General features: G+C 40.5%; 1 protein-coding gene across 3 annotated transcripts in view; it reads right to left on the reverse strand.

Annotated features, from left to right (window-relative positions):
• The window catches only part of SLC10A7 (solute carrier family 10 member 7), a 661,109-nt gene that overhangs the window by 559,983 nt on the left and 77,075 nt on the right, over window positions 1-24,051 (reverse strand). For all 3 annotated transcript variants that reach the window (XM_069242617.1, XM_069242618.1, XM_069242619.1), the window contains exon 3: window positions 244-380. In XM_069242617.1, the coding sequence (XP_069098718.1) occupies window positions 244-380 (137 nt within the window). The remainder of the gene's footprint in view (window positions 1-243; window positions 381-24,051) is intronic.

The following is a 24,051-nucleotide window of genomic DNA, read 5'->3' on the forward strand; positions in this document are numbered from 1 at the left end:
TTTTTTCATTGGTGGAAATAAAATATGGTTTTAGGGTAGTATATTCGTATATTATGGATCCAAGGGACAGCATAATGGGAGAACAGTAATACCTACAGTATAACTGGGATTCCAAGAGACAATGTATGCATTTAACTGACAGGTAAAACAGAAAGTAAAACCAGTCCATTTATTAATAACAGAATGAGGAGTAACGAGTGCCAGGAACAAACAGAATGTTGCAATAACGTTACAAAAACGTACCCTTTTAAAAGCCATTCATTTATCGGTGTGACTGATAATGCCTGAAGAAAAAACCATATTGCTGTCGGGAAGAATGCAAGGGTAAAGATCTGGACAAACAGGTGCAGCTTCACGTGCATCAAAGCACTCGTCAATTCCTGAAAAATAGTAAGCAAACATTATCCCAAAAACATTTCACTTTACGAACAAAATGTGCAGCTTCACAAAAATATATTGACGGTGCATTGCAAAATGTAAACTAATAATCAAATGCTACTGCTCTGAAGGACGATAAATACAGGACTTTACGGAAACGACACATTAAATTAAATAATGTCCCACGTTAAGTCACCGGCAATCAGGCTTTTGTTTATTTCTGGAATTGTGTCTCTCCTCTCCGCACCATGGACCATCTAGCCATGTTTGAAATGTTAAAGAGCCATGGAAGCCTTGGCAAAGGCTCACAGTAAGGATTCCTTATCACGAATTTATCAAAGATCACAACAATATCGCTCTGAAATCCTCGAGTGTTGACCGAATGGGTCTCTCTCGTTCTGCACTGTTTTGTTGACATATTTCTTATGTTAAACCTACTGAGTTTACATTTCGTTGAGGGAAGGATAAGGGTTAGAGACTCCAAAAAAGGTGGCACGTTGAATTCTGTGAGAAGGTATAAATCAGCCCTTGAATTCCTAAGGCACAGTCCTGTCCCTATAATCCAAAATGTTTGGCGAGGATGTACTCACCGGAAGCAAATCCTCACACACAGAGGGTGGCATGCTTTATCATAGGGCTCTCCATCTAGGTTTTGAAGTACCAGTGAAGAGTCAGTCCTCCATCATCTTACTCAATATCAGTTTGATACCCAAGCGTCCAGGCATTGACTATTGCAAAGTCGTATAATTCTGCGACATATCCCTAGTGCTTGCTGCGCTAAATTAGGATGCCCACATAAAAACTTAAAAAATGAGTGACCATTTTCTAATGTCTGCTTTTAATGACTCCCCCTTCCACATGAATAAAAACAAAGGATCTATATTTAAATGCTTCTGTATCTACTCAGTCAACTTGTTTCAGTGGCTGCTATGTGCACCTTGGGTTGAGAGCACTCATCAGTACAGTAAGTAAGACAAATCCCGATGGTAAGGCAGCACAAAAAAGACCATGTAGACGCAAGGTTGTTCCACATAAAGGATACAGGTTGTCTTCATGTACAGGTAGAGTAGATTAAAAAGATTAACACACTTACAACATTACACATAGCATGGCTGTCATGTAAACAAACCCGTCACCACACCTTTTTGTGATGATTTCATACAATTCATATTAAAAATCTTTAATATCAGAGAGAAAGTTCCCTTGTAGGAAATGTCGAGTTTATTCAAAAAGTAGCTTATAGGCCCGTGAACAAAGTTTAATAGCTACTTATGTGACATTTTTTTCTTCTCTGTGATGTATTCATATTCTTGGTCTACCATCCCAAACTCGGTATACAAATTACAGAAGTGAAGTTTAATTGATACAAGAGTTACTTACCAGACCTACTTTTTAAAGAACCATGATCCGCGTCACTTTATACTGGTAACAGATCATAGCAGGGCTTTGTTTTGCTGAAAAAGAGTCACTGCACCCAGAACACTCCTGAACAGTAGTAAGGAAATGAAGCTTTAGTTTTAAATGCAAACAATTTCGTATATCTACCAAAGTATAAAAACAAAATGCGTCCCACTGGAACAAGTCTTTCAGCTCCTGCACTCACTGAAATGGAACCAGAGTAACAGTGGAGACGTGATAAAAAGGAAATGTGGAGGCCAAAGTAGCACGCACATTTCCAAAAGAGTGCCCTTCTCGCTTTGTGATCAGGAGGGTATAGTGGATGTATGTGATATGTATGCTAAGGATCACTGTCGGTGTTCCATTCACCTTCATCATTCAGGCCAGCAACATGGCACACAGATCCGTGGAACCACAACTGCTCTCAGAAAAGTAGCCTGTGCATAGATGTTTGCAAGGCAGGCTGTCCAAAATACATCATGTGCACTATGTTGTTCCTTAAAATGGCGAATAAGTTTAGTAGCTGTGCCTTCGGTCAGTATGTTGTTTCTATGGTCAATCATCCTGGTCTTTACTTTTCTTATGGTTATTTCGATGTGCTTCAGACCACAAGAATATGTAATCATGTAGACCTCTTGGTCTGATCAATAATTTGTATGAGACCTTTGTTCTCAAAGTTTGCAATCCTAAAACAAGTACCCTATCAGGAGTTTAGTGAAAGTATATACTACAGAAGACCTACAGGGGTAGAGTCCGATGGTTTTCGGCAAATTTAAATGTGCTAGTTTGTTAATATTTGTATATGTTTTAACTGTTTGGCAATGTGTTTCTATGTACAAGATGATCTTGTAAATTCATAGATTTTCTAAAAGCAAAAAGACCTTTTCACTGTTTGCGCTACTCATGTTCAGTATATCAAATGTTTATTGATTGCTTGCTTTATATAGGATAGATGGTCCCACAGAGTTTGGTGCCTTGAGAAGCCTGTGCATAAGTTTTTAAGTGTGCCTTCTGATTAATATTTTTGGCTAGTTTCTTGGCACTCTACTGGCATCGCAGAAGAATAACCAATACTTTGTAGTTTCACAGCAAAGTCTTCTGCTAGATCACTATAATCACTGATACTGGAACAATGAGTCCTAATTATAAGAAAGTTCCTAAATAGGATTTAAAGGCCACTGATGGATTCTGTCAAATATTAATAATGAACTACAGTTAGTGTGGATGTTACTTTTTAAGATCCCTCTTTCAGCACCGATACAAAAAAATACAATTTAATCTTTGTTGTGGCTGCAGTGAACCAAAGGCAGACGCCTCAATGACACTCCCTCTCAGATTATTTCAATATACTTCTTCAACAATGAAATATTTTCATATAAAGGGTTAGCAATACAATATACTTCCTGCAGTTCTAGAGTATGAGCATAAAGTTTAGCCACACTTGGTTTGAAAACGGACCTGACAGAACAACCACCCACCTGCAAAAGGAGATTTTCTTCAATTCTGAAGAAGTTTCTTAGGGTCGATAGACTTATAATTGCACTCCATATGTCCATTTGGTGTAAAGTTTTAATGGGGAGGACAATGGATTGACTGCTAAGATTTTAACACAAAAGGGCTGTATTTTAGCTGTCGTCCTTTTCAATTTATCTTTGTGATTTACCTGCTTGTTTTACTAATGTGAAGAATTTTCTTCCTCGTATTGCACTTCAATACTTGTACGTTTTATTTTATACCAATGACGTAGTCATCTTTGAGCTTACTCCCACTCGTTTTCAGTGAAATCTAAATGTCCTCTTTAAATATGTGGGAGATAACTTTTTGAAAATAAATGTCGCTAAGACCAAGATGCTGTCCTCTAGAGGAAAAAAGTGGTATTGTCCTTTTAATTGGAGACTGGGTGGAATGCCTCTGGACATAGCAAAAACATGTACATACCTAGGCAGGGTCTTCTCCCACTCTCCTGAAAATACAGCACATTTTTTGGACATACATACCAAGGCAATTGCTCATATAGGTGCTTTAAAAAAAAATTAATAGCTCTTCCGGTAGGTGACATTTCTAAGCCCTTTTGGATATTTATCAGGCAAAGATATCCCCTATTTTACCTTATGCCCTCAAACATATTGCCATAGCTGGTCAGTGCTAAATTTATTCTAAGGGTAGTTCCTCCAAAAGATAAGTTCTTTAAGTCAAGCAATTATTTTCAAGCTCCAAGTTTAGAACTTAACCTATTTAGTGTCTATTCAACATCTCTGACAAATGTAATTAGATGGGCTTACAACTTACTGTGTGCACCTGAAGGCATCTTAAGAGACTTCCTAAGGCAGGAAACCTTTAATGGAAAAGTAAAAAGCTATACCTTCAATAATAATCTCAAGGGTTCACTAGCACAATCAGAGTGTTCTATCACTTGCAGATGTGGACACCTGCACAACTTGAAGGGTTTCTAAAAAACGCTGCTGCCAGAATAAGCTACACTAGTGACATTACTCACTGTTTATCTCTATAAATATATAAGACTCACGGTAACAGTATATGTTTTAAGCAGAATCAATTATATTTAAAGCTATCTTTGGAACACAGTGTGAGATGATTTTTACTTATATCAAGATTAGGCATTTTACCACCAAATAATTTTTAAAATACTGGCCCGATAAAGGAAATAAGACCAGAATGTGTGATCTCTGCAATGGTGGGGTTCAAGATAATACACATTTTCTTTCTGTTCGTTCTAGAGAAATGGTAAAGGTAGCTAGGAATATATTTTTAAAACCTTTAGGTCTCAAATATAAAATATCCAAGTTGGTGAATTGATTGTTTTGGGAAAGTCACCCACTAATGAATTTGTCTGTTATAATCTGTATACGTTTTTTAAACCGTTTTTACCAATGTACTGATTGTTAAAGGTTTGCACTGAGAATGTTAGGCCTTTCAAGCTTCTTTTAATTGTAATCATTTATCATTGTAAATATTGTTAATCTCCGACGAGATCTCTATTTGCTGCATTTGCCACATAATTCATCATCTGCGCATAATCTGCAGATTTTAATTAAAAAAATAGTTTCTAACTCCAACAGTTCAAAGGTGAATAAAAATGCAGCAACACGTAATGGAAGGCCCTTTAGCAAAGCGGTGGTCACCTTTTTGTTGCTTATTGCTATATATGGGTGTTAAATGGGTACTAATAGTGGGTACTAACACATAGACAGTGCTACCAAGTTTAGAAAGGACCAAATAATGAAGTAATTCTATTAGAAAATGTGTCTCAGTATGCCGCATAATTTGCCTTTTCTTGCTGCATAATGGCTGCATAATTTACTCAAACCTGCCAAATAAACTGTCTTCTCCTGCCGCATACTTCCGGTGGCAGTCTATTGGAGTGTTGTAAGAGCAGACTGCGTTATGTAACACCTCTTCTACTTTTTCCAAAGTGTTCAATTGTGAAGTGCTTGTATGGAGAGCTTCTAAATGTAATGTCATAAGCGAAGCTTCACAGGGACAGGGGGTTTGTCAGATCAAAGATATAAATCAATATATTTGGGTAATGTTGTGTAATGTTTATTTGCCAATGGTTTCAAACTCTAGCAAGGATTTATTGTCGGACTGCATGGCAGCAATACAGCATTTAGAACAGTTTGTGTGAGATATTTTTAAATGTTACTGGCGAATTTCAATGGTATTTTGTTATCAAAGGAAAAGGGTGGCATTATATACACGTATCTCTCATTGCCGTGAACTGGGTGACAGATCACTCATTTCCTGACTGTCTTCATCTCTATTAATTTTTGAATACTGAGGTCCAAATACTAATGATCAGGGGGCGGAACCAAGCCTGTGACCAGCATGGACTGCGGTGTTGAAGATCTGGCAGAGGGCCGTCCAGAATCCACTAGCAGAGCCTTGAAATGCCGCTAATGGACTGTGGAGACTACTTCAGAGGAGGGGGGATGGGAGGGGGCGGGGCTGCTGTCCGCATGCTATGCCGAGGTTGCTGCTTGTGGAGACTCGTCGGCGCAGCGACTCCTCCACCCGGCCTGGGCCTCGGAGGCCCTGCAGCGACAGGGGCTGCGGGAGAGCCTTAGGCTCGAGGCCAGAGGGACGCACGGGCAAACTGAATAGGTGGTGGGGTTGCCTTGGCGCGCTTGCCCTGGGTGCGGCTGGGCCTCACGTTGGGTGGATGCTGCCATGCTGAACTGCACACCGACCTGACTGTGCTGGCCCCGTGAGGGACAGGACACGCAAAGCGGGTGTCGCTGGCGGAGGTGTTCGTGAGCTCCTGGGCACCCAAGAAATCAGAGCAGAATGTCTCCACACACCTAACTGAACTGCATAATTTTTGCCTTGCCCTGTTACTGAACCAAATATATTAACAGCCTGATCTCAAGTGGTGGCACTTGGCAGAATGACTTAAGGCGACATTTCAAGGGCCGTTGACGCGCAATGAGTGCAGACTACAGTGGTGCAGACTACTGGGGTGGATGGGATTTTTGGCCAATATAAGATCAGTCTGATGTACTGGGCTGCTTAAACGTCAACAGCGCACCAGATTTCTCCTCCCATTCCTACCTTCTGCTTATTGAAATTGAGTTGTTTTTCTACTAACGGCCCCCTGGGTTATAGTTATGGTCAGCAGGGACCCTAAACAACGTAATTCTCGCCCCCATCCCCTCCCTCAGATATCAGTGCCACCATGGAGGACGGTGCAGCAATAGGCTGGGTGTCAGAACCCCATACAGACCTCAAATCAAAATTTTGCAGAGGACAGAATATCAGCAACAGAACATATCCACACTAGGTCGGACAAGGATCTGGAGAGATTGGAGACCAGACTAGGGGCATTATAATAAAGAAATGAAGAATTGGAGGCACGGGCCGCAGGAACAACCTCCGCATTATTGAGGTCGCATATTCCACACATAACGATAGGCTGGACACCTTTGTGGAGAAACTGCTGGGTGAGTTTCTGGGCCGGGAGAATTTCACTGATACATTTGTCATGGAACGCCCCATAGATCCCTTGGCCCTCGCCCTGCCCCTGGAGCAACATCTCGCCCGATCGTTGCTAGAATGCTGAACTTTAGAGATTGTGACGTGGCACTATGACTGGCAAGAGAAGGGCCTGTTGGCATACCAGGGGACCACCAGGGGACCTCCCTGTTTCTGGACTTCACTATGGCAGTACAGGAGGCCCACAGCAAATTTGTGGATACCAAGGCAGCACTGCATAAGCTGGATTTGCACTACAGCATGTTATATCCGGCCAGGCTTAGGGTGGATGCAGATGGCAGAACCCATTTTTTGACACACTTAAAGAGGCACTGCACTGCTGCAAGAACTACAACAGGGCTGGATCGAGGTCAGCCCAGTCCTCCCCTGAACATTCTCTGCAGGACATGCACCCCTTTGGCAGTCCTGACTTGTTTCCACAGGAGTGAAATTGCACGATTTATTGATACTCATACATGCTACTGACGGCCCTACCTGCAGACGGATATATCTGAGGTTCCATTATCCTCCCCTTTCAAGTTATTCACTCCTCTTTTTCATAATGCATACTAAAATGTATCAATGTGGCGCTCACCGCCGAGGTATGGCTTCTCCCCCGGCTTGAGACCATGTTAATCGCTGGGTTTTTTTTGTGTATGTTTTTGGCGTTTTTGAGGGACTTCACCCAGCTTGCTTATGGGAGGAGGATTTTGGATGTTTTGTTTTGTATGATTTATTGTTCGTATATTGGCACACAGTGACACACCTTTTGACTTGCTCACTCCCTCTATATGGCCCCATGACAGTTGACGTTAATGGATCTATGCCCATATTGCCTTGAACCTTTATGACTCAGGATATTAGGGGCTTAAATAACCCCCATAAACGGGTACTGCAGTATCTAGCTCAAAACAAAGCCACAATTGCATTCCTTCAGGAGACACATTTAGCCACACGCTCCACATATTCTTTTGTATCACAGTGGGGACCTAGTTGTTTCTTCTCCAGTTACAGTTCAAATTCACGTAGGGTCTGCATATTCATCCATTAGAAAGTTCCCTTTCACCACATTTCTACTCCCAATGACACAGAGTGTAGATATATACTGGTCGAGGAAGTGCTGAATGGTCAAAGTATTATTAGCTAACATCTATGCCCCAAACATAGATGACCCTGATTTTTTTCACATTCTGTTGCCCAAACTAGATTGTGCAGGTGCGGACACCATAATTATGGGTGGGGACTTCAACATGATAAGGGACCCCCTATCGGGCACTACGTCAGACAACCCGACATTAAAACCTAAATCACTGCGCATCCTCAGGCACTTGTGTGAGGCCCACCAGCTACAAAACCCATGGCTTCTGCGACCCCAATCTGCTCTAGCATTCACACATTTTTCAGCCCCACATAATACATGGATCCAAATTGACTTCTGGCTCCTAAATCCTTCAGCCGCAGCGCGGCTGACCTCTGTCAGCCATTTACTGCATACACTCTCCAATCATTCACCAGTGGTGATGCCATGTGATATTCCACACCCAGGTGCGAGGGAACACTGCTGGAGCTTTCCCACCCTGGCACTCCTAGACGCTTTGTTCCGTGCTAACCTACAAAAGAAAAGGCCAAAAGGAATACTTCAAATTAAATACGGGGTCAATCTCCACATATGCCTCCCTTTGGGAGGCATTTAAGGCCTATCCCAGGGGCATATGCATTACACAGTCTGCTGGTGCTCTCAAGTCTATACGCACTGTGCTGGCGAAGGTGGAGACTGCTCTCCAGGACCTAGACCAGACGGGTACTTGTGCAGGTGGTGACCCCAGGATGCGGACCCGTGCGGTCCTTGTGGAGGAATTTCGTGAGCTGGTGGATCGGGAGGTTCTCTTTCTGGGGAGATATGTTACTGCACACCGCTATGGTGAGGGTGAGTGTCCGGGGGAGACATTGGTGCGCTTGTTGTGACCGCCACACTCTGGGACCTATATCTCAGAACTGTACACTGATGGGGGAGTCACCTAAGGTAGGCACTGAAGAGGTACAATCAACATTTCTTTCGTATTTCGCCATGCTGTATGGTGGCCGCTTTCATCATGATACCTCGGCATTTTCTGACCACCTGGAGGAGGTAGCCATGGTGTGGCTTACAGAGGCACAACAAAGATACCTAGGTGAACCCTTCACACGTGAAGAAATAACAGCCACAGAAACTTTAAATGGCTCCAAAGCGGCCGGACCGGGGAGTTTAGAAGGCCTACAAGGAGATTCTTGCCCCTCAACTTTTAGAAGTATATAATGAGGCTCTGGCCAAAGGTACACTACCTCCAACTATCCGAGAATCGGTCATTACTCTCTTACCTAAGCCTGGCAAAGACCCATGTTATTGCAGATCATACCGTCCATTATTATTGTTAAATGTAATAAAATACTGGCAAAAGTATTAGCAATACGCCTATCCCAACTGCTGGATAGCATTATCTCCCCCATAGATCTACTAATATCAATGTACGTACGTTATTTGCGGTCTTGAATAAGATAGATGCCTCTATACCAGCAACAGTCACCTTTCTTGATGCCGAAAAGGTGCCCAATTCTCTAAAGTGGCCTTTTTTATTGGCCACATGCGACAAACTGGGATTTACTGCCCTGATCCAGCTACTTTATGTAAATCCAACCACACGAGTCAGGGTGAACGGCACACTCTCTCCTCCCTTCCCAGTATACAGGGGAACCCTCCAGGGCTATCTCTTGACCCCCTTGCTTTTTATAATAGCAATGGGCCCATTAGTGCAACAGCTATAAAAAAATTCATAAAAAGAAAGCACCTCCACAGAGGACTGCAGTTTAACATGGGACCGCTGTTAGTATCATTGTACACAGATGATATATTATTTATCCGCCACTCGGACAGGAACTTGGAACTATTACTACATGAGATTATCTGAGTTGGGGCATTTTCAGGAATTCAAATTAACTGGTCCAAAACAGAATTATTTCCTGTGACTGCCGCAAGCACTCAAGTGACTACTCAATACTCATTAAAATAGTGCAAAGATGCTGTCAAGTATTTGAGCATACACACCCATCATGATAAAGATCAAATTGTGCACCTCAACTACAGGTCAGAGATGGAGAAACTAGAAACTCAAATAGAACACTGGGTAAGACTTCTGATCTCCCTGGAGGGAGAAATTGCCATTATTAAAATGGTAGTTCTCCCTAAATTTTTATATCTTTTTATGAATATCCCCATCCACCTAACTAATTCCTTTTTCAAAGAGTTGCACGTCACTGACCCGCCTGATTTGGGCAGACAGATGTGCGACGGTGCAATGGGAGGTACTTGCACTTCCTTATGAAAAGAGGGGTTATGGCCTTCCCCATTTTCATCTGTACTACCTGGTGGCACAGTGTAGCTTTGCATATCATTGGTACCACCCGGATGCAGGCATAAAATACACCATGCCCGAAAGAAACTTGATTTACCCAGCCACTCTGTGTACGCTTCTTCCGAGGGGCCATGCCCTGGACCCCTCGGATGTACAGACACTCTCTAACACATGCTGGGCTTGGCGGAGACTGGCCAGAATGTTGGCGGGTGGGATACCGTATTCTCCTGCACTGCCGATAGCTGACAATCCATGGCTCCCGTTGGCCTGCGAACAGCTAGTTAAGTGCACACTTACAGACATGTGCCTTCGCACTATCAAAGACCTGTTTCCGGACGGTCACATATTTTCCACAACAGGAGACCTGCGTTTCTTGGCAGGTCCATTTCATACAGCATAGATTACAGAGTTCGTTGAGTGCCCATATCATTACATACCCGCTTGCACCAAACGATTTCACACCGCTCACGACGCTCATTACGGAAACTGAGGCAGCTAGGATGGAATCTAGGTTATATAGAGCATGCTTAACACCCTGTGCTTCGTGGACACTAGGGGATGGTCTTGGGGCACCCCATAACAAATAAGATGTGGATGGACTGTTACACCCTAACGCGCAGAGTATCCATTAACAACCGCCACTGCTTAATACACTACAAGTTCCTCAGGCACCTGTATGTCACACCAGCCTCTCTTCCCAAAATAGACTCCTCTCGATCACATGAATGCCTTAGATGTTGGACCCAGATGGCAGATTTTATACATATGTTGTGGACATGTCTTCTGTCTCCCAATACTGGAGGGAAGTGTTTACACGTCTGTCCCTCATGGTGGATATAGTCTTAGACCCTGACCCCCTCCCGGCTTTGCTGGGCTACATGAGTAACAATCCTATGTCAGTTAGACGATATACGGCATTGGCATTACTGTTAGCTAAGCGAGAGGAAGCCACACACCGGGGCTCACAACCTGTGCCCACGGTAGAGACTTGAATACATAGCCTCATTTACTGTGATTCAAACAGTGAATTATACGCTTCTCTCCAACCGCCAACCTCACATTTCCTAAATATTTGGCAACACTGAAGGAGTAGCTCTTTACACTAGACGCGCATTTACTGTGCAGTGGGGTGGAGAGGGGAAGACGATGGTACAAGAACAACTTCACATAAAACGAGATCGGAAACTGCAACTGTAATGGATGCACACTGTGGCTGAACTGTGGTGCACGTCTGACAGTCCCCCATAACACAACCTCACATAATACTGTTGTGTGCAGACTCAAACATGTGGCTTAATATGTTGTCTATTTCGACCTCAGAGATTATTTCTCTCTTCGGTGAGAGTGGGTGGGTCTTGCAAATTGTGCCACGTTATTTGTTGTTTATTGGTAAAGCGATGCATAAATAACTTTAAAAAAAAAAAAAAGGTATTAATGAGTACTACACTAAGATTATAAAGCTACATACGTTGAGATACTCCAGTGAGCATGGTACTGTAATACATACTCTGAAACAGATTAGAAATGGTCACTGCAAAATTTGGTCTGCTGATTTGGAAACAAAACTACATGGCTGGTATATTTGTTTTGCAATATTTCTGTACTGAATAAGCTGGGGGATCTTCAATAATATGCCTCAGATTGGCAACTGGTTAAATGTTATTAAATGTTTTGCTCATTCTTTTGACAACGGTATAGCTGAAGCAAGTAAGATGATTTCACATTCACATGTATGATATATGGTTTAGCACAGAATGTAAAAACGTGGAAAGCATTTATAAAATTAGAGCATAAAGCTACCAAAGGGAGTTGTAATGCTAGAGAAGAAGATGCTCTCCTGAGAAGTGGGACACAGCGCACAGCAGTTAAATAAGAGAAACAGGAATATATCAGGACAAAGGAGACAGACATTCGAAGCCTTAATGTCATGCGCATCTGGTAGTTTGAGGCTGGAACCAGACTGGAACCTTCCTGAGTATGGACTGAACAGGTTGCAGTCCTGTGCAGCATTACTGGCAACCATAAACAGGACTCACAAAACATAAGGTTAACTAGAGTAAGATATAATTAAAATCTCAAATGTGGATGGCAAATTAGACTAGTGCTGATTATAGATTGAATTCGTTTTGCTAAAACTCCAAGGCACCCGGTCCAAACTAGGAGCCTCTAGCAGTATTAAATCTCAACCCAGTGTTTTAGGATATGTGGAAGTCTTGTAACATTCAGCAGTCCTAGTGCAAGTCACCTCATTCCTACTGAATAAATAAATGAATGAATGAATGAATGATGGGTTCTTGTAGAGCGCACGGCTACTCAACCGAGTGTCCCTGTGGTAAGCCAATAAGTACTGTCCAATACACATAAGCAGAACAAGTTCTAAGAGGAAGAAAAAAAGAGAGAGGTTTTCAGCGTCCTATGGAAAACATCCTCCAAAGACAGGGTTCAGAGGTCCAGAGGAAGCAGATTCCAAGCTTTGGTGGTTAGAAATGTAAATGCTTTACCTCCTCTCCTTGAGCGCTTGATTCAAGGCACTCCTACAAGAGCTGCAGACACCCACTGCAGTGATCTAGCAGGGCAGCAACGGAGGAGTCTGTCTGCAAGACAGCCATGACTTGCTTGGAACAAAGTGAGGTGAACGAAGGATAGAGATTTAAAAAGAACTCACTTCTTAATGGGCAGTCAATGAAAAGATCTAAGCAAGAGGGAAATCAAAGTCCATCTAGGAAGCCTCAGGTTAAGGTAGGGAGCGCTTTGCACGAGGAGGAGGCAGAGTAGCGACGCTTCAGCCACCTCCTGATAAAAAGCATTGGCATAGTCCAGCCAAGATGTGGCCATCGCATGGAGCACCATCTTACGGTGAGGAGGAAGAAGATACAAACATTTCTTAAGGGTTTGGAGCAACCCAAAACAGGGGCCGACCACAGCTGAGATCGGAGGTTGAAGAATCACAAGCAAGAATCACGAACATGTGCTAGTAACTACAGGAGGATCACAACATTGATTGTGAGGGGTTATTTTCTCACTATTCAGCAGATTAAAGTACCAGAGAAAACAACCAACCAATAGATATTAGGATGAAAAACAACTGATTGCAGTTGATCTACTAATGGGTGGAAAATGATTATTTTAAATCTTACAATTATTCTGAAATGGTCTACTCACTTTGAGTTGCTTAATGAAGAATCAACATATCAATTTTGGGTTAGTGATTGCAGTATGGCGGCTCTTTATACAACCAGTTCTAGACACATGATGCCAAAATGTTCAGCATGCTGGCTGTATGGTGCCATGGTATATATGGGTATCACAGACACACAACCTGCGTTTCTAAAGATGAAACTTGGATTGGAGAGTTGTGGAGCAGCTAAGATGGCCGCTCAATAGCAATGCTCCCAAGCTGCTGAGGACGTTTTTATATTGGAGGGAGACGCTTTTTTTCCCAGAATTGGATGTTGGAACAAGCAGGGAGCAGTATGGTGAGTTTTTTCTCTTTTAAAACTCTGGTGTTTTACAGAGTTTAATCTTGTTAACCTACTGCTCCCTTTCTGACAGGAATGCGTCCGCCATTTTGAGAGGATTATTATTTTTATTTTTTTATTCCTAAAAAATATTTTCTTTTTTTGTCTTTTGGCTACTTGAATTAATGTGGAGATCTTAATACTTTTTGGACACTCTTGGATGCCACTATTGAAGCTGTTAGTCATTTTATTCTGGATTTTCTTAATTTTTTTTTAACATTTGTCCTCTGAGTTGACTTAATTGGCGTTACAGGAACATTAACTAAACTATCGTACTAAATATATACTGTGTGGCTGAAATGGAAGCCCCTCATACTTCCAAACTATCTGTATCCTCTGTCTCTAACTCTAATGGTCGTAAAGACTCCGGGGGTCACAAAAGAGTTAAAAAAGACCCATCCTCTCCAACTAAGTCTCCATTGCCCCTCACATTGGATGACATTATGGATGAGCTCAAGCTAATAAAGCCTTTTGTTATGGAGACAAATATTGCGCTACAGCGAATTGAGGAGAAATGGTCACGTCTGGATTCCAGACTTTGAGGTGGAACAGAGGATTAGTGACATACAAGATACTACTACTAAAGTTGATACCTTGACTAAGGAAGTCGCACTACTTAAAAAACAGACAGAAGATTTGGAAAATTGCAATCGGCGGAATAATCTTCGCATTTATGGCATTCCGGAAGGTTCAGAAGGCCAAGATTTGATAACATTCTTGCAAACTCGTATTCCAAAGATTGTTGGTCTTCAGAATACTACTGCTCTCAACATCCAGAGAGCCCATCGTGTTGGTCCCTCTTCTCCATCAAAACCGAGAGGAATTATCGCCTACTTCCTACAGTACTCAGATTTAATGACTATTTTGACTGCCGGCAAACAACGTAAACAACTGTTGTGGTCGGGCCAAAAGATTTTCTTTAGCCAGGATTTGGCCACGGCGACCGCCAAGCGAAGGAAGGAATTTCTGGATCTCTGACCAGCCTTAAGATCTATGAATGCTAGATTTGGCCTAATTCACCCTTGCTTTTTTAGGGTCACCTTCAAGGACAGAACAACTACTTTTGAAAATCCCTATGATCTGAAACAGTTTATATATACACTCACAAAGGGGAGGCAATGGAACTCAGCAAGACTTGATCGGTTAATGTGAAATTCTTAAATTATTTATTTCTTCTTTACAGATATTGGAACCATTGAAATCTCAGGTTGAGAAAGTCCCCTTTCCGATTGTGTCTATATTCCTGTATATCTCGACATCATAGTGTTCTTTCCCTTGTTGGTAAGTCACGTCGTCAGTTGTTCATATTGTAATGTATTTATTTTGTTTCCTCGTCTCTCATCTCTCTTGTTATACAATCATTGTAGTTCCTCGAGGGTACTGTTGCTGATTGGCCTCTATTTCTTTTCTTGCTCCTCCCTTTCTCCCATGCAAAGTATTTTTCTTCTCTTTAAGACAATTATGACTGACGTTTCTTGGCTTCTTGTCATCTTTTCTTTCTTTTATCAATGGGGTGCTTTTGCTACCCTTTTCTTTTTCTCTCTTTCAGTTTTTTTTCTCTTTCTACTTTTCTTTCTACCTTTATTATTTCCTACGTCCTACAATGCAAGATTGGCATCAACACGCAATCTTATTTAGATATATGTTCATATGTTTCCTTTCCACCTTCTTTTATGATTCACATGTTGTTTGTCTCTTAGGTTTCGGTAAGGCTTTGTTTTCTAAATGTTTTCTACTAGTTAAATGACCAGTCTTCGAATGATTTCATGGAATGTTAAAGGTTTACGTAATCCAGTTAAGAAACAGAGTGCTCCAGCATCTCTCTAAATTGAATTGTCAAGTTGCTCTTGTACAATAGACCCATCTTAAAGAGCAGGATTTTAAAAGTTTGAATAGAAATTGGGTTGGTCATGTTTTTGGCTCCTCTGCAGCTCATAATAAGAATGGGGTAATAATATTGTTTCATAGATCTTTACAATTACAAGTTGTAGAGGAGACTAAAGATGATATAGGAAGATGGATTTTATTGACAGTTAAGATTTATGGTTTGCTGTTTTCCATTTGCAATGTCTATGGTCCAACTGGAGTAGAGCCTCAATTTTGGCTGAATTTTTCTTCTTTATTATTATCTTGCAACTCTGAAAATCTTGTGGTAGGAGGAGATTGCAATCAACTTATGGATCCTTTTATAGATCGTCGCTCCCAAACTCGTTATATCCCTAATAAAATGCAAAAAACATTTTAACAAGCAATCTCCTCCAGAGGTCTACGAGATGTATGGAGAATTGCTCACCCAGATGTACTACAATTCACGTTTTATTCTCCAGTACATCACTCATATTCTAGAATAGATTATATATTTGCTACACAAAATGTTATACAAACAATTTCACATGCTGATATTGGGTCTATTGTCTTATCAGATCACGCCCCAGTAATAATTGATATGAGCCTTCCAGGAAATTCCTCCTTTTCTAATTGCTGGAGGTTTAATAACACCTTATTGCAAGATCATTTATTTATTGAACAATTTACAATGTTTTCTAAAGAATTTTTTATGCACAATTTACCTTCAGAAACTCAGATGAATTTTATATGGGATGCATTTAAAGCTACTGCTCGAGGCTTTGTTATAGATTATGTTGCCATTAAAAAGAAAGAAAAATCTAAAGTTTCCTCTCAACTGCTCACACAAACAAAATGTCTTGAGCATGAATATTTCTCATCTAACAAACCAGAAACCTTATCCAGGCTGATTGTTGCTAAACTACAATACAATAAGCATTCCTTGGAAAGTGCATGTGGAACTCTACTCAAAATAAATTCCAAATTTTACGGGGGGAAAAATAAAGCGGGTAAACTATTGGCAAATTATTTAAAGATCAAAAAACAAAAGTCTAAAATTACTGTTATCACAGACACATTTGGAAATAGACACTAAAGATTCAGAACTCCTGGAATGCTTTACTGAATACTATACCACATTATATACTCCCGAAAATACTCCTAATATGACTGAAGTGGATGCCTTCTTCCACTCTATTCCTTCAAAACAAAAAGTAGATTTGTCACCATTGGACTCTGACCTATCTGAAGCAGAAATAAAAAATGCCATTACCAAGCTTCCTAAAGATAAGGCTCCTGGCCCAGATGGCTTTTCAACAGAATTTTACTCAACCTTTGCATCTATTTTAGTTCCTAAGCTATTAACACTTATACAATATTTCATATCAAAAGATCAAGCAAAGTTTGATTCCTAAAAAAGATAAGGATTTATCCAAATGTGGTAATTACAGACCTATATTCCTTATTAATGTCGATTGTAAAATCTTTGCAAAAGTCCTAGCCTTACGGATTAATCATTTTATCCCAGACCTAATAGACATTCATCAGTCAGGTTTTGTTAAGGGGCGATACATATCAGATAACTCTAGAACTTTTCTCAATATTATCCATCTTGCCTCTAAGTCCAGGGATCCTATAGCTGCCATAACTCTAGATGCTGAAAAATCCTTTGATCGAGTGTGTTGGGATTTTATGTTTGGAGCATTAAAATGGCATGGTTTTAGTCCTCATATTAAAATTATTAGACTTTTATACTCTTCACCCTCTACATCAATTTTAGTCAATGGTAAACAATCTCATTACTTCCCTCTACACAGAGGAACTAGACAAGGTTGTCCTCTATCACCTCTGTTATTTATATTAGCCCTTGAGCCCCCCTTCTAGAGAAAATACGTAGGTCATCTGATTTTTATGGTTTTAAGCACAAAGACACAGATTAAATTCACAGCTTATGCTGATGATATTTTACTTTTTATCTCTAATCCTCACAAGACTATTCCGGATTTTTTTTTTATTATTACAAGAATACTCAAGTGTCTCAGGTTATAAGCTTAATGTAGATAAATCAGAGGTTTTGCCATTAAATGCTTACTGTCTACCAGACATGTTTAAAGATATTGGGTTTAAGTGGAACACTAAGCATATCAAATGCCTGGGCATATCCTATTCCTACTCTCTTAAAGACACTATTCGAACTAATCTCAAAGAGGTAAATTCAAGGATTGTGAAATTACTTGATAGATGGTATCCTCTTTATTTAACTTGGTGGGGACGACTGGCCACGATTAAAAAGATGTTGTTGCCCATTTAAATTTTTTATTTATCTATGCTTCCCGTTAAACTTCCTTCTAGTGGTTTTTAAATTATAAACGCATTATTTATGACATTTTTATGGAACAAACGTAAATCTCGTATATCTCTAGTCAAATTGCAGGAACCTAGAGACAATGGAGGTGTAAATTTTCCATGCCTTAGAAGATATCACTCGTCACAAAACAAGAATTGGCGGGTAGAGACAGATTTAACCTAAGTTATAAGCACAGTCTTGAATTCTGTTACTATTGAGTTTATTTCTTACTCAGAATTATTTCAAAACCAATTATAGTAATCAAAAAACGACAGGGAAATTAGAAAAGTGAAAAAGCTTGTATGCAATACAATGACTGAAAACACATAACAAATTGTACTTTACTAGGTATAACAATCGACCTACACAAACACAGGACTTATACAATCACAATTAATGGTATTACAGGAGGACAAAAACACAAACATAAGCCCTATACATTTAAATAGTGGTCACCGTTAACATTTCACATATGATCCACTTCTGCATGCTAAGGTACTGGGCTTCTGCGTGCACTTACTAATCTAGTGTTAAATATTGCTTTCACACTAGTATGTTCTAGTGCACCTACACTCTTTATATTCTCATCAATTATTTAATGAACCCAGTGCTCTTGCACTCTATAAAGTCAACGCGTTTCGGCCTTTCAATTTAAGGCCTCATCAGGACTGGAAAAGGGCAGAAGGAATTCTTAGTTCTTATAGCCCGCATCTGGGGAACCGCACTTGTTTAAAATCAATTCCTGTTCAGAGCCGACTGAAGATGCTTCTAGTCGCCTTTCTCGTGACCGGCGTCTCAATTGGGAACGCTCGCGTTTAGGAACACGTGCAATTTTGAAGCCGTGTTCCGTACAGCACTCGCTACTCGGCGGCAGGCTGCTCGCGTCCTTAACTGGCGTCTTTCCGAATACTGTCTGGTTGCCTTGGCGACCCCCAAAGAAGATATCACTCTGCATTTGTTTTAAAACAAATATGGTTGTCCCTCTCTCCCACTTTTCATAAAGGGACCGCTCTATGCAGTCAATTGGAACACTCACAAATTACACCATTTTCATTTAGAGATGCAGTTCGGCTTTCAAAACTCCCTAAATCTCTTTTCTCTCCGATAATAACTAGGTCTATTTCTATTGCCAGACCATTACTTCTTGCCTCTCACTCCTCGTATGAGAACCTTAGGCAAACTCCTATATGGTACAATAATGATATTACATTTCATAATAGAACTTTTGTATGGAAAGAGTGGGTGCACAAAGGCATTATAACTTTAGATCAGTTAATTCTAGATAATGCTGTACTGGAATTTCAAGATATTCAGCGGACATTTCATATCTCCACTTCTTATTACGCTGTGAAATATCAAACTCTCTATGCTATCCTCTATAAAAACGTATTGTCTCAATCTTTGGAGGCTCCCTCTTCTACACAGCCTAATTCCCAACCTTATAATTTTTCCTCACAAGTCCTGGCGTCTTTTATATACAGAACCCTTACACATACCACTCTTGTGAGACTAAAATCTAAAATAGAATTAGCATGGGAGCAGGATTTCAATCAAAGCACTCCTATATCTACATGGAAAAAAATATGGTCAAAACTCCATACAACATCCCGTTCAGCATCTACAACCCAAACGTTATTTTATTTTTACAATAGGTTGTACTATACTCCTGTAGACCTTTATAAATTTAAACTTACTACAGATAGCAAGTGTTGGTCATGTTCTAAAGAAAAAGGTCATATGCACATGTTTTTTGAGTGCCCTGCAGTTCATACTTTTTGGGAACAAGTTTGGGATAAAGTTAATCAGATTTTCTCCATCAATGTACCTTTCAATGCATTACATGTTTTTTTTGGGTAGTACTTCATCTATTTGGTATTCCCAACCACTGCTTGGTAAATTGGCTTATTTGCTCATTGCTGGTGCACTGCAAATTGCAACTTCTAATTGGAAAGATACTACGAAAATATCTGTTGTAGCTTGGTGGAATCGGATCTGTTATAATCGCAGAATGGATCAAGCAAATGCTAATACTGCTCAACTGTTAATTAAAAGGGACATGCATTGGTTTCCCCTCACATCTTTCCTTTCGCAACACAAGACTTTACATACTACTGTTAATATTTAATGGTTGCTTTATTGTAACTATGTGATTTTTAATTTGCATTGTTTTACTTTTTCTTTCTTTCCTTTCTCTCTTCTCTTTCTTTCTTTACTAAAACATAAAAAAATGCTATTATTCTACGGTACAATATTACAGTCTGGTTATGTATACAAATTGTTTCTTATAGATATAATTATTATCTTTATGATTATGATTAATCCTTTTTTTTTTTTATTGTCTTTTCTTCTGGTTGCAAGTGTATTTATTCTACTGTACCAGTGTATGCTAACTTATTCAATAAAGCATTATTAAACTAAAGATGAAACTTGGTTAGAAGAAAGAAAATATTTAAGGTAACGCATTTATTTTTTCCAAATACTGTATACATTACAGATGAGATAGAATCTAAGTTTCCATACATTCTGAGTTACAGCATTTTTTTCAAATCTGATCTACAACAAATTAATTGTAATATATCTTTAAGATAAATTGCTATCTACTTTTTTGGTGTGTTTAATCGCGTACCACAGATATTGCATTCATTCTTCATGTCTGTAAACATACTATCTCCGTCACAAGAAACAGCAAAACATCAAGGATTTTAAAAATTATGGTACGGATGATGGTGTAACCATGTGTTATAAGGAATGAAGGAGCTGGTGTACTAAATACTGGCCACAATTAGCAACCACTACACAATTTTACGAACTGATATAGCTGTTAGATCAGTTCCAAATCTCGGGTCAGATTCTGAATATGTCGTAATATGATATACCCCATGAATATTAATGTAGTGGGTCATAAATTACGACTCACTTTGATGAGCAGCCATGGATGGAGGGCTGCTAGAGTCAACAGACCACCATGCCTGATTGGTTTTAAGTATTTTTTTTTTTTTTTTTAATGCAACCGGTTTTCCTTCAAAAATAGTTTAATTTTTAAGATTTGTTTGAGAGTTGAGACCACTGCCTATTATCTAAAAAACTTCTGAACATTGACCAATGCAAAGGGGTTCATTTATTTTTTCCAATGTCTTGGCAACTTTCAGTTTCGGTCACAAAACACTGACATCTCATACAGATTGGTGATTTGGAAGGCATACTTACAACACAGCCCTTCCAATTAACCAATCGATATCTAGTCGTAATCTCATTTCAGAAGTTGGTAAAACTCTTTGATGCCTAAAATGTGGTTGGTACTTTGAAAAAGTATTTTTGTGATCCCAAGCCCCAAATCATGGCCGTACAAACCCTTTATACAGCTGAAACAAAAATTCCCTTGCTATACATTAAAAAGTTACTGCAAGTCATCCCTGGGTTACAGGAGCTTATAAAGGAACTAGACCTTCGGCCTAATTCCTCTATATACTCACAGAACTCAACAGTGGCTTGCTATTTCCTTATTATGGAGGACAGTGGGTAGTCTATCATATAACACATGATTTATGCTGTTAACCTCAAGTGGGTGTGCACCTGGGCCCTGGAGTTCAGAATATATCTCCCAACAGTTTTCACATGTGGAAATAGATTACTGTAAAAGCAGGCTTAATTTAAATTTACTGGAAATGTGATCTTTTAGATTATGTGTCGCAAATAAAATATAGTTGTAGTCTTGAAGAGGGTCCTGCGTGTTGCAAAACATATACAGCATGAGAATTCGTTTTTTATGCTATAATTCATAATATAATGATTTTAAGTAAATTAACAATAAAACTGAACTTCAAATGTAAAGTTGGCTAAACATTTAGGTACAACTCAGAGCTATGGCTGTCCTACTTAGAGAAGAATGATCTCTCTCTCGCTCTCTAATAAGCCTACTTGTGGCTGTTTTGGTCATATGGAAAGAGCACACCACATAAACGTACGATATAGAGCTAAGGCATAGATTTATTTTTTCAACCCTGATCATAACAAAAAAGGGGTTGAGCCTGAGCGCTCTTGCTTTTTTTTTTTGCAATCGTGAAAAAGTAATCCCTAAATGAGACAGTTAGTGATTGGACTTAGGTTGCACCAATTCACACACCTGTTGAAATGATTAAAAAAAGGGGCTTTCACCCTGCCCTTCAGTTACAATTTCATTAATGGAAAACTGTCTATTTAAAATTACTGTCCTGGAAGAAATTTTATTTGTTTTGTTGTATTTCCAAAAATGTAGGGCCTTGTAGAGATACTGGGGGACAGAGTACCATCCGTCAGAGTGACAGAGAACGTAACTTCCGCCACCACTGTGGATGGCATGCGTCATATTTAGAGAGGACCTGCAGCCCAGCAGTCATGTCTGTACATTGAAATGAACCACCATCACGGTCGTTTTTTTTTAAGGTACAAAACGTTTGGTCAATGGCTGCCAGTATTTGGCTGCTATCCACCAAACTTTTAACATTTCTATTTTAGAAAATAATTTTGGTCTGTCCCTGGCCACCAGATTTTTCCTGGCACTGGCGGACAGAAAAAAACAACATCAAATTTTCCAGTCTAAATAGAGTGAGAGGTGTGATGGCTCTACTCTGTGGCCCTTACTCTGTCAAGCTGGCAGAGGTAGCTTTTTGTCAACATAGTCAATGGGGTCTCCAATTACAAGAAGCTGTCATTGCATCTTTCTCTATATGAGGCAGGTGGACTGGGCGTTTGGCCAAGATACCCCATTGCATTTGCAAAGGAATATCTGGTTTGTCAAACACTAAATGACCCCCTTAATCTCTGATGTCCTGATTCTCGAGAACAGAGTGGAACAGTTTTAATGTGAAGCCCTGCTCTCAAGAGGTGCTGTCTGACCACATGCTAGGCAGTCAGTACGATGGCACAAAAGGACATTACCATCATGAGTGCATGAAAGGTCATGAACAGTAAAAAGCCGCACAGCCAGAAAGAGCTTTTGTTCAGCCTTGGTGAACTCTGCAGCACAAATTCCATGCAATCTCTCTGCACACAGGGTAACGATTTCATGCTCAGAGCTTTGTTTTGGGTTTGCATGCATACTTAACTTTTTGGACCACTGCAAGGACACCAGTTAATGGTAGCAATCTCAGCTGACCAGTTTCCCCTCCGGCCTGACTTTCACCAGTCACATGGAAGCAAAACAGTTTTCTTTTCGACCTATATTCTCAGAGCTGTAGTACATCTCTGATGTTTCTTGGCCAATGCTCTACAGTTGCTAACCTCTGGCCTTCAGCAATATACACAATCACTTTGTGGGGTCATTACGAGTTTTGCGTTACCAGGACAGCCATGGTGGTGGCGACTGTTGTACCACCAACGGGCTGGCGGAGAAGACCGCCAAATTATGCCATGACGGTCTTCCTAACAGGAGACAGCCAAACTACCGTCATTGCCACTACTGCGGTCAGGCCGCCACGGATGGATGTAGCCACCTTCAGGCTGGCGGGGACCATGTTCCTGCCAGACTTATTACTGCCAAGGTTTCCGCCACAGTCGCACCACCACGAAAACCCGGGCAGAAACCAACTCTATAAAAGAGACACTCACCTTCTGGAACACATACCTGTCTGGACCTGCCATGGAACCCGAACTGGAAGTCCTCCTACTGCTCACACAACAACTCCAGAACCAGCGACGGTGACCATAACAACCGTGAGTACACACACACACACACACACCTACCTGACACTTTAGGGAAAACCCAAAGTACACACTCACACACAACATACACATCTGGGATGGCCAGCAACACACACCCATACGCACAAACACACACACACACCAAGGCCAACACACAATAACCAGCAGATACACAGCACCAGCACAGTCCAACACAACAACACACAACTGCACACATCCACACAAGGACACCACAACCACACTAAAACACAAATGCTTCGGCATGCAAATACATTACACACCTCCACATAACGCTACATACAGCATGTAACAACACCTGCCAATCAAAATATTCAATCACACAGCCATACAACGAAACAATCGTCATACCACACTAACACAACACACAACGCATCCTACATTTCCATCACCACACACACACACAACAACCACACAGGGACATGCAACACCACCATTACACATATCAATACAAACAATACACAATTCATCTACGTACATGCATGTATCA

This window comes from Pleurodeles waltl, chromosome 1_2 (assembly GCF_031143425.1).
Source record: "Pleurodeles waltl isolate 20211129_DDA chromosome 1_2, aPleWal1.hap1.20221129, whole genome shotgun sequence".
In the NCBI taxonomy this organism is placed as follows: Eukaryota; Metazoa; Chordata; class Amphibia; order Caudata; family Salamandridae; genus Pleurodeles; species Pleurodeles waltl.